This window comes from Macaca fascicularis, chromosome 20 (genome assembly GCF_037993035.2).
Source record: "Macaca fascicularis isolate 582-1 chromosome 20, T2T-MFA8v1.1".
NCBI classification, from domain to species: domain Eukaryota; kingdom Metazoa; phylum Chordata; class Mammalia; order Primates; family Cercopithecidae; genus Macaca; species Macaca fascicularis.
In genome coordinates, this window is record NC_088394.1 from 28,228,500 (window position 1) to 28,239,539 (window position 11,040).

General features: G+C 52.4%; 1 protein-coding gene and 1 long non-coding RNA gene across 8 annotated transcripts in view; one reads left to right on the top strand and one right to left on the bottom strand.

Moving 5' to 3' along the window:
* SEZ6L2 (seizure related 6 homolog like 2) overlaps positions 1-4,055 on the top strand; it is a 29,177-nt gene extending 25,122 nt beyond the window's left edge. For 4 of the 7 annotated variants that reach the window (XM_005591586.4, XM_045382964.2, XM_074026923.1 and 1 more), the window contains 5 exons: positions 1,491-1,682; positions 1,789-1,980; positions 2,704-2,821; positions 2,920-3,016; positions 3,493-4,055. In XM_005591586.4, the coding sequence (XP_005591643.2) occupies positions 1,491-1,682; positions 1,789-1,980; positions 2,704-2,821; positions 2,920-3,016; positions 3,493-3,522 (629 nt within the window). In that variant the 3' untranslated portion in view covers positions 3,523-4,055. Of the gene's footprint in view, positions 1-1,490; positions 1,683-1,788; positions 1,981-2,486; positions 2,526-2,703; positions 2,822-2,919; positions 3,017-3,492 lie in introns of all 7 variants that reach the window. The other 3 variants (XM_005591585.4, XM_045382963.2, XM_005591587.4) reach the window with 1 other exon arrangement.
* Positions 4,056-7,179: 3,124 nt separating this feature from the next.
* On the bottom strand, positions 7,180-10,541 carry LOC107128342 (uncharacterized). The gene is made up of 4 exons (XR_010583738.2): positions 10,404-10,541; positions 10,086-10,119; positions 9,837-9,885; positions 7,180-7,374 (listed from the first exon to the last, which is right to left on the bottom strand). It is a non-coding gene; the product is annotated as an uncharacterized lncRNA (long non-coding RNA).
* Between the last annotated feature and the right edge of the window lie 499 nt (positions 10,542-11,040).

The window sequence follows — 11,040 nt, forward strand, 5'->3', positions numbered from 1 at the left end:
TCCAGCTTGAGTGACAGAGCAAGTTGTCGTCTCCAAAACAAAGAATTATATTTGGAGCCAGCCGTGGTGGCTCACACCTGTAATCCCAGCACTGTGGGAGGCTGAGGTGGGTGGATCGCCTGAGGTCAGAAGTTCGAGACCAGCCTGGCCAACATGGTGAAACCCCGTCTCTACTAAAAATACAAAAATTAGCTGGGCGTGCTAACGAATGCCTGTAACTGCAGCTACTCGGGAGGCTGAGGCAGGAGAATCTCTTGAACCCAGAAGGCGGAGGTTGCCCTGAGCTGAGATGCGCCACTGCACTCCAGCCTTGGTGACAGAGCAAGACTCTCAAAAACAAACAAACAAACAAAACAAAAGGCCAGGCGCCATGGCTCACGCCTGTAATCCCAGCACTTTGGGAGGCCAAGGCGGGTGGTTCACGAGGTCAGGAGATCAAGACCATCCTGGCTAACATGGTGAAACCCCGTCTCTACTAAAAATACAAAAAATTAGCTGGGTGTGGTGTCGGGCACCTGTAGTCCCAGCTACTCAGGAGGCTGAGGCCTGGGAATCCGGGAGGTAGAGCTTGCAGTGAGCCGAGATAGCGCCATTGCACTCCAGCCTGGGCGACAGCGAGACACTCCGTCTCAAACACACACACACACACACACACACACACACACACACACACACACACACAAAGAATTATATTTGTTTGTAAAATGTTTAGCAGGGTACCTAGCTCAGGCTTATATACAAGAAATGGCTATGATTATGATTCCTTCACAACAGGGTTGTAAACTCAAACGCCTGCAGGCAGGCAGTGTATGTGAGTGAACTAGGCTGGGCATAATGAGAATACTGGGGACAGAAGAGCTGCGCCCCCTTTAAAGAGGGCAGCTACTGTTCCACAGATGACAAGCCATATTGGGCTCACCCTGCTGGGATTTGGCCCATATGCTCTGGTATGGTGGTTAAATATTTTGAATTTCACCCCAGGATAGGGGCTTGGGATTTCCCCAAGCAAACTGTTTTCTAAAAGAAGCCTGAAATACAACATACATTGAATTTTGAAAAAAAATAAGCCTGTCATTCTGGTCTGAAAATAAATGCACTGCATTTTAAGTTTTTCCAATTCATGCTCTCTTCCTTCTGAGGAATTGGTGGGAAGTGCATGTGTGTGCAGAGGTGTTCAGAGGAAACGGCCCGAGGCTCAGGCCTCTCCCAGCCCTAGGCTTCTGGGAGATTTTCTTTTATTTTTTTTTAGACTGTGTCTCACTCTGTCACCCAGGCTGGAGTGCAGTAGTGCGCTCACCATTCACTGCAGCCTCGACTTACTGGGCTCGAGCAATCCTCCCACCTCCAACTCCTGAGTAGCTGGGACCGCAGGAGCACGCCACCACTCCTGGCTAATTTTTCAATTTGTTGTAGAGATGGGGTCTCTCTGTGTTACCCAGGCTGATTTTTTAAGGCCCTCACTCTCCGTAACCTTGTTCTTCTGCCACCAGTCATGACTTGTGCTGACCCTGGCGAGATTGCCAATGGGCACCGCACTGCCTCGGACGCTGGCTTCCCCGTTGGCTCCCACGTCCAGTACCGCTGCCTGCCAGGGTACAGCCTCGAGGGGGCAGCCATGCTCACCTGCTACAGCCGGGACACAGGCACACCCAAGTGGAGCGACAGGGTCCCCAAATGCGCCTGTGAGTCTGGAGCACACCCTGGGAGGGTGGCTGGGTAGCCCTGGGAGAGCCTGTCTGCCCTGTGCGCAGTGGTGCAGCTGGCATGTGACTGGCATGCTCCCCGCAGTGAAGTACGAGCCGTGCCTGAACCCAGGGGTTCCCGAGAATGGCTACCAGACGCTGTACAAGCACCACTACCAGGCGGGCGAGTCTCTGCGCTTCTTCTGCTATGAGGGCTTTGAGCTTATCGGCGAGGTCACCATCACCTGTGTGCCCGGCCACCCCTCCCAGTGGACCAGCCAGCCCCCACTCTGCAAAGGTGCCTGGCCAGACAGGGCAGGAGGGGCACACCAGTGTCTGGGAAGTGACAGGGCTGGGAGAGTCAGGTAGCACATTTGAGACCAATGGGTGACCCTACAGAGCTCCCGGTTCTCCTCCTGTGGCCTCGCGTCCTCACGGGTGTGTCCAGAAGCCCTGGGTCATGTGAGGTCATGGGATTGGCTCAGGGGTGTAGTAGAGGGAGCCTTGGCTTGGAAATCCCTTGCTCTCTCTGGATAGGCCTCAGTTTCCCTATCTCTGACAAATTCTAAAGTTCGGCTCAGACTGTCCAGGAACCCTGACTTTTTAGGGGTCTGGAGAAAGAGGACAAAGGCCCTGTGCTGGTCACTCCTCTCTCTTCTCCACCAAGGGAGAGAGAAAGTTGAGGTTGAGCAGAGGGCAGAGAGAACCAGACTGTCCAGCCCAGCCTCACTGGGCTCCCGGCCCCTCCCAGCCTCCTCCCCTCCCTGGCTCAGACCCCATCCCCTCCCCCTCCTCTCCCTGCAGTTGCCTATGAGGAGCTCCTGGACAACCGAAAACTGGAAGGTCAGTGAGGGCACAGGTGGAGACGCAGGCTGGCCAGGTCGGGAGGGCAAGGCAGAGGCCGGGGCAGGAGGCCAGGCCTTGGAGGGATGAAGCCCAGGGTTTGAGGCCCAGGGCAGGAAGCTGGGAGAGCTCAGGACCGGGCCCAACCACAGCTCACCGGCCTCTCCTCCTCCTATAGTGACCCAGACCACAGATCCATCACGGCAGCTGGAAGGGGGGAACCTGGCCCTGGCCATCTTGCTGCCTCTAGGCTTGGTCATTGTTCTCGGCAGTGGCGTTTACATATACTACACCAAGTAAGTAGCCTGCACAGGGGCTGCCAGCCAGGGCAGACATCTTGTGGGCCTGGCACCGAACCCTGTTCATAAGCTCCTCTATCCTCTCCCTTTCCCAGGCTTCAGGGAAAGTCCCTTTTTGGCTTCTCCGGCTCCCACTCCTACAGCCCTATCACCGTGGAGTCGGACTTCAGCAACCCGCTGTATGAAGCTGGGGTGAGCACCTCCCCTGCCCCTGAAGAGCCACCACTTGGCTCTCCCAGGACTCCATAACCTTCTCGCAAGGTCTCTGGAATCTCTGTCTTGGGAATTTCAAACTCAGCTGCCCACAGAGGCCATGTCAATGAGCACAGCAAGCCACGTGTGGATAATAGGGAGCAGTGAGGACTGTGGCTAAGTGGAGGACTTGAGCTCCATCTGAAGAATACGGCTCTACCCCATAGTCGAAACTGAGGCACAACTGGCAGATCTTCCAATTATTCAAGACAAGCCAGAAATTCAGATTCTTGTGTCATTTTACGGCACTATAGGATGAACCAAACACTTTCACTGGCCAGATTAGCCCCTGTGGCCCCCCGGTCCCCAGTGGTCAATGTTACTTTAAAACCCAGGGTCATTGCCCCTCCTCCCATTCGACTGCCTCTTCCACCCCTATCAGACTCCAACAACTGACCTGATCTCTCTGTCTTCAGGATACGCGGGAGTATGAAGTTTCCATCTGAACCCCAAGACTACAGCTGCAGGAGCCAGGACGCCCCTTCCCTCCTCATTCGGGCCGGGGGAAGTACGGGACCCGGTCTCTGCCTCCTGGCTGCCCTCCTCCCTGGCTGTGTAAATATTCTCCCCGTCCCATGAGGGGGCTTTGATGGCCCTGGAGATCCTACAGTAAATAAACCAGCATCCTGCCGCCCAAAGCCGCCTCTTCTCAGTTGCCAAACGAGGGACCTGCCCCCCACCCTACTGGCTTTTGGATTCTGGGAGGGGAACTCTGCCCCCTGCAAATCTTGCGGCCCCTCCTGCACAGGGCACCCCTCAAGGACTGCCCCCGATAGTTCTACTGTTCCCTTGAAGGCGCCCCCCTCCCAGATGCCCTGGCCCTAGGTCTGACTCCAGCCAGGAGGGTCAGAAGAAGGATGAAGGGGAGAGCTGGGACAAGGCCTTGCCCCCTTCCTGCCATCTCCCCAACCCACAGTCTCTCCACCTTTGCTTCTGAATTCTTGTTTTTGAGCAATAAACAGAAAATCATGACTTGTAATTGGGCCAGTGGGGTGTTGGGAGGCGGCCACCGAGCGCTGGACCACCTCTCTGGGGAGAGGGCTGGGGAAAGGGGAACAATTTGAAAAAGAAGAGGAAATGCGAAAGTGGGCAGAGGGCAGTGTCTGGAGGCCTGGCCTGGGGTCAGAAAGCCTGGCTTTAGGCTCAACCTCTGTGAAGCCCTCCCAGTGACCAGCCTCACTCCAGGCGGCAGTGGCCTCTCCACCAGGCCTTGTTTGACCTTGTGGGCCTCTTCCAGCTGGAAGAGAACTGACAGGAGCCACCCATCTTCTCTCACTGCTGGGCAGGAGGCAAACAGCTTTCAATTTCTTTCTTTTTAGAGACAGGGCCTGGCTTTGCCGGCCAGGCTGGAGTGCAGTGGTGCCATCACAGCTCACTGCAACCTCAAACTCCTAGATTCAAGGGATCCTCCCACCTCAGCGTCCTGAGTGGCTGGGACTACAGGTGCAAGCCACGGTGCCTGCCTAAATTTTAAATTTTTGTAGAAATGAGATCTTGTTATGTTGCCCAGGCTGGTCTCGAACCCCTGGCCTCAAGCAATCCTCCTTCCTCGACTTCCCAAAGTTCTGGGATTACAGGCATGAGCCACCAAGCCTGGCTTTTCAATTTGTCTTATGACCAGTTTGCCTAAAATTCAACCCCCTCTGGAGGATTTTTGTATCTATTCAAGTACACCATTTCTTCCCCCCACCCCAATCTTTTTAACATTTTAGGTGTATCTGCTGTGACCCATCTACCAATTTGAACTTGTTTTATATCCTTGGGGGTGTCCTTTTCCACTTTATCTTTTTTTTTTGAGACGGAGTTTCGCTCTTGTCACCCAGGCTGGTGTGCAATGGCTGCCACCTCCACCTCCTGGGTTCAAACCGTTCTCCTGCCTCAGCTTCTCAAGTAGCTGGGACTACAGGCACCCATGCCCAGCTAATTTTTGTATTTTTAGTAGAGACCGGGTTTTGTCATGTTGACCAGGCTGGTCTCGAACTCCTGACCTCAAGTGATCCGCACGCCTGGGCCTCCCAAAGTGCCGGGATTACAGGTATGAGCCATCTTGCCTGGCCTAATTAAAATTTTATATTTAAATGCAATTAAACATTTTTAGGACACTTGAAAGGATGCTGAAATATTCAGAAAGGGGTGGACTTTTAGGAGAATCTGAGGCAAACTGTATGCATTATGTTGTTTTTTTTTTTCTTTTTCTTTTTCGCGACTGAGTCTTACTCTGTCACCCAGGGTGGAGTGTAGTGGTACAATCTCAGCTCATTGCAACCTCTGCCTACCGGGTTCAAGCGATTATCCTGCCTCAGCCTCCTGAGTAGCTGGGATTATAGGAGCCTGCCACCACACCCGGTTAATTTTTGTGTTTTAGTAGAGACAGGGTTTCACTATGTTGGCTAGGCTGGTCTCGAACTCCTGACCTCAAGAGATCCGCCCACCTCGGCCTCCCAAAGTGCTGGGATTACAGGCGTGAGTCACTACGCCCGGCCTGTGTTGTTTTATTCTTTAGAGACGGTGTCTCTGTAGTGTAGGCTGGAGTACAGTGGCACCATCATAGCTCACTGCAGCCTCAACGTCCTGGGCTCAAGTGATCCTCCAGCCTTAGCCACCTGAGCAGCTGGGACTACAGGTGTGCTCCACCACACCTGGCTAACTTGTTTGCGTTTTTAGATGTGGGGGCTCACTCTGTTACCCAAACTGGTCTTGAACACCTGTCCTCAAGTGATCCTCCCACCATATTGTCCGGTATGTCCCTGGGATTACAGGCATGAGCCATCATGCCTGACTGAATTATGTCTTTTAACTCTCCAAAGGACCCTACTGGACAGGGATCATTTATTTATTTATTTATTTATTTATTTATTTTTATTTTTATTTTTTTTTTGAGACGGAGTCTCGCTCTGTCTCCCAGGCTGGAGTGCAGTGGCGCAATCTCGGCTCACTGCAAGCTCCGCCTCCCGGGTTCATGCCATTCTCCTGCCTCAGCCTCCTGAGTAGCTGGGACTACAGGCGCCCGCCCCTGCGCCCGGCTAATTTTTTCTATTTTTAGTAGAGACGGGGTTTCACCATGGTCTCGATCTCCTGACCTTGTGATCCGCCCACCTCGGCCTCCCAAAGTGCTGGGATTACAGGCGTGAGCCACCACGCCCGGCCCAGGGATCATTTATTAATCCCATTTTTCAGATAAGGAAACTAAGGCTCAGAGATGGGAATTGACTTCCTCAGGAGGCTCCAATAAATGGCCAAACTTTGTGTAGTTTGCGTTTAGCAATGCAAATACTAAATGCTAAAATGAATTTAGCATTTGCATTGCTAAACGCAAACTGTGCAAAGCCTAATGCACTGCCTTCTGGCTAGTAATGGGTGTGATATGTTCTCGCAGGCATGAAGTCCAAAGATCAGAGGGGAGAGGCTGTAGCTCAGTGTCCCCATCCCCAACAGTGGTGGCAGAGGTGGCTCTTCAGAAGTAAGAGGAGTCCTGCCAGATGCCACAGGCCTAGACCTTAAGGTGCTGGAGTGTGGCCAGGAGGCTGGATTTGGACCAATATGCTCATCTGTGTCAACAGGCCAGGTGCAGTGATCCCAGTAATCCCAGCATTTTGGGAAGCCGAGGCAGGAGGATCATTTGAGGCCAAGAGTTCAAGACCTGGGCAACACAGTGAGACCCTGTCTCCACAAAAAAAAAAAAAAAAAAAAAAAAAAAAAAAAATTTGAGACAGAGTCTCCATCTGTCGCCCAGGCTGGAGTGCAATGGCGCAATCTCAGCTCACTGCAACCTCCGCTTCCCAGGTTCAAGCAATTCTCCTGCCACAGTCTCCTGAGTAGCTGGAACTACAGGCACGTGCCACCATGCCCGGCTAATTTTTTGTATTTTTAGTACAGACAGGGTTTCACCGTGTTAGCCAGGATGGTCTCGATCTCCTGACCTTGTGATCTGTGCTGGGATTACAGGCGTGAGCCATCACTCCTGGCCACAAAAATTTTTTTAAAAAACTAAACACTCCAATGTATGCCCACATCCAGCACTCACATCTAGGGGAAAAAAAAAAAAAAGGCCCCCTGTTCCGCATCTCCACCCTAGAGAAACCACACATGAGCACTGCACAAGCTGGGGGAGGGAACGATCCCTGTCTCTTTATTAAAGCGCTTTCATTTCTGGTGGTGTCCTTGCTGGCTGAGGTTGGAGGGTTGTGTGATGAATCCAGAACACTTTGAAGGCTTCGGGATGATGCTGCTCATGACCAGGAGGTTCCCACAAACGGAAGTGGTTAACGAGTGGCAAAAGAGGAGTTTTGAGGCATGTTCTAGGGACAAAAACGGGGGGAGGCATGAGAAGCCAAGGGTATCAAAGAGGGGCGGGCTCATCTTCCCAACTGACTGTTAGGAAGAGCTCCATAAAAGAGACAAGAAAGAGCCTTTTCACTCTTTAGACCCAAGGCTCATGTCTTTTTTATTTTTCTTAAGACAGGGTCTCCCTCTGTCAGCCAGGCTAGAGTGCAGTGGTGTAATCATATCTTCCTGCAGCCTCAACCTGGGCTCCAATGATCCTCCCACCTCAGCCTCCCGAGTAGCTGGGAGCACAGCTGTGCACCACCATGCCCGGCTAATTTTTTAAACCTCTTGATAGCAGGAACTCTGTTTCGGTTACTGCAACACCCCAGTCCCTCAAGCAGTGCTGACACATAATAAGTGCTTAATTTTTATTTTATTTTTTTGAGACAGAGTCTTGATCTGTGGCCCAAGCTGCAGTGCAGTGGCACGATCTCGACTCACTGAAACCTCTGCCTGCCAGGTTCAAGCAATTCTCTGCCTCAGCTTCTTGAGTAGCTGGGATTACAGGTGTGCGCCACAATGCCTGGCTAATTTTTTTTTTTTTTTTTTTTTTTGAGACAGTCTTGCTCTGCAGCCCAGGCTGGAGTGCAGTGGTGCGATCGTGGCTCACTGCAACCTCCAACTCCTGGGTTCAAGTGATTCTCCTGCCTCAGCCTCCTGAGTAGCTGGGATTACAGGTGCATGCCACCATGCTCAGCTAATTTTTGTATTTTTAGTAGAGACAGGGTTTTACCATGTTGGCCAGGCTGGTCTCGAACTCCTGACCTCAGATGATCTGCCCACCTCGGTCTCCCAAAGTGCTGGGATTACAGGCGTGAGCCACCGCGCCTGACCTAACTTTTGTATTTTTAGTAGAGACAGGGTTTTACTACGTTGGCCAGGCTGGTCTTGAACTCCTGATCTCGTGATCCGCCCGCCTTGGCCTGCCAAAGTGCTGGGATTACAGGCATGAGCCACCACGCCCAGCTCCTCCTACTATTTCTTTCTTTTTTTACTTTTTTAAAAAATTGCCTTTTTGAGACAGGGTCTTGCACTGTCACCCAGGCTGGAATGCGGTGGCATGATCATGGTTCACTGCAGCATCAACCTGCTAGGCTCAAGTGATCCTCTGGCCTCAGCCTCTTGAGTAGCTGAGACCACAGGTTCGTGCCACCACACCTAGCTAATTTTTTAACTTTTTATAGAGATGGGGTCTCTCTATGTTGCCCAGGCTGTTCTTGAACTCCTGGGCTCAAGCAATCCTCCCACCTCCCAAGTAACTGGGACCACAGGCACATGCCATCATGCCTGGGGTATCACCATGTCGCCCAGGCTGGTCTCAAACTCCTGGATGCAAGCGATCCTCCTGCTTCAGCTTCCCAAAATGCTGGGATTACAGGCATGAGCGACCACACCCAGCCAGGAAAGTGTGTACGGCTCTAAACAAGGCACACAAAGTCTCTTGAGTCCCCTCTTACCTTGCCTGTAGACTCCAGCTGCTAAACTGCGTCTCCCTGCCCTAAGTACACACAGATGCTCACAGTGGCTCTGCGAAGACTGCTCTTTGCCTTTGTTCATGCAACTCCAACTGTTTGAAAGACTCCTACCAACCTCTTTTTTTTTTTTCTTTTTTCCTGGAAAATTCTTTCTTTCTTTTTTTTCTTTTTTTTTTTTTTTTGAGATGGAGTCTCACCGTCGCCCAGGCTGGAGTGCAGTGCTGCAATCTTGGCTCACTGCAGCCTCTGTCACCATGTTGACCAGGTTGGTCTCAAACTCCTGCCCTGAAGTCATCGGCCCATCTCAGCCTCCCAAAATGCTGGGATTACAGGCGTGAGCCACTGCGCCCTGTGGAAAATTATTTCTTTAGGTGCTACCTCCTTCAAGAAGCTCCAAAGTCTGTAATCCCAACACTTTGGGAGGCTGAGGCGGGCAGATCTTGAGGTCAGGAGATCAAGACCATCCTGGCTAACACGGTGAAACCCCGTCTCTACTAAAAATACAAAAAAATTAGCCAGGTGTGGTGGCAGGTGCCTGTAGTCCCAGCTACTCCAGAGGCTGAGGCAGGAGAATGGTGTGAACCCAAGAATTGGAGCTTGCAGTGAGCCAAGATTGTGCCACTGCACTCCAGCCTGGGTGACAGAGCAAGACTCTGTCTCAAAAGAAAAAAAAAAAAAGCAGCAGCAGCTCCATGGTTCCTTTCCTTCCTGTCCCAATTAAGGTTGGGACGAGAGTAATATCCCACTGTGTCCATTTCTATTATGGAAACTTATCTATACTGTATTATAATTGGCCATTTCCTTGTCTGTCCCCACACTGAACTGAACTCTTCAAGGGCCGAGACCGTATCATTCATTTCTGTGTCCCAAGCTCCTAAGACAGGGACCAGCATATAGTGCAAACTCAAAAGGTTTGGTTAATATCGAATAGCCTTGGCAGCCATGGACCCTGCATGTACCTTTTCACGAGGAGTTGGCAGGGGGTGTGCCTTGCTGCAGGTACGGTTTCTGTCGGAGCGGGAGATGGTGGAAGAGAGGGGAGAGGGCTGAGAACTCAGAATTTGAGGATCAGGGCAGAATAGAATGGAAGTGCAGGGTTCAAAAATTCCCCTACCCTGCTGGGATGTTGTGAAACCCTCGCTCTCTCCCCTCCAGGTTCCCCATCTCTCTCCCAGAACAAAGAGCATCTCCCTTGAAGCCTCACTCACCGGGTGTCTGTGCCTCAGGTCTTGGTGAAGAATGCTGGAAGTAGAGGACCTAGTCAGAGAAAGGACTATCCCCATGGCCAGGAAGAGGTGTGGCCAGGGCAGACGGGGTAAAGGGATTCTCAGCCAGCAGTGAGGAGTGGGTACTGGGTTAGCGGGTAAGAGGGGCACTTCACAGGTCCTAGGGCTGGCTGTGAGATGGTCGAGATGGGCACAGACTCCTGGAGAGTTCAGCTAGGGGTGGGCGGGGTCAGGGACTGGAACCAGGCATGATGGGGGCTGCGGTTCTCTAGACACCATAGTCCTGAGGCAGGGGGTTACCACGTTTGGATATCTGAGTCGCTTGGTCTTGTGTCTGTTTTTTTTTGATGGGCACAGGGTTCAAGTGGCAACAAGCAGTGCACAAAGCCTCCTCCGTGAGTTCTGCACTGATCCGGGACAGGTATTCCTCAGAGCGAGACAACGAAGCCTGGGAAAGGAAAAGTCGGAGAGGTTCAGCCTGGGAGCTCCTACATGGAAGTGCTGGGTGTAGGAGTTCCCAGGCTGGGGCCTGTGGGTCCAAGGAGCTTGCTCTTGAAGGACTGGGCCTTGAGATTTAGCTAGAAGGCTCTGAATCTGGAGGAGTGGGGTTTGGTGGAGGTTTAGAGTCAGGGCCTAGTGTTGAGAGCTATGGGTCTGGGCTTCAGGACTCAGGGTTGAAGCTAGAGTCTCAGGGCTTGTGGCTCAGACCTGGGACGGGGTGCCTCTGCCTGGGAGGCCTTCACTTCATTACACTCCCACCTCTAGGGCCCCCTGCAGTGCTCACCGGACCTCCTCTCAAGGAGGGTGCAGCTTGAGACGGCCAGCTGCTCTTCTTCTCCCCCTCATTCCCCATCGGAGTGGACGCCATCCCCCTGGGAACAGTAGAGGCCTGTGTTGACCTGAGAAACCGGCCCGCTGTATCCCAGAACCCAGCTCA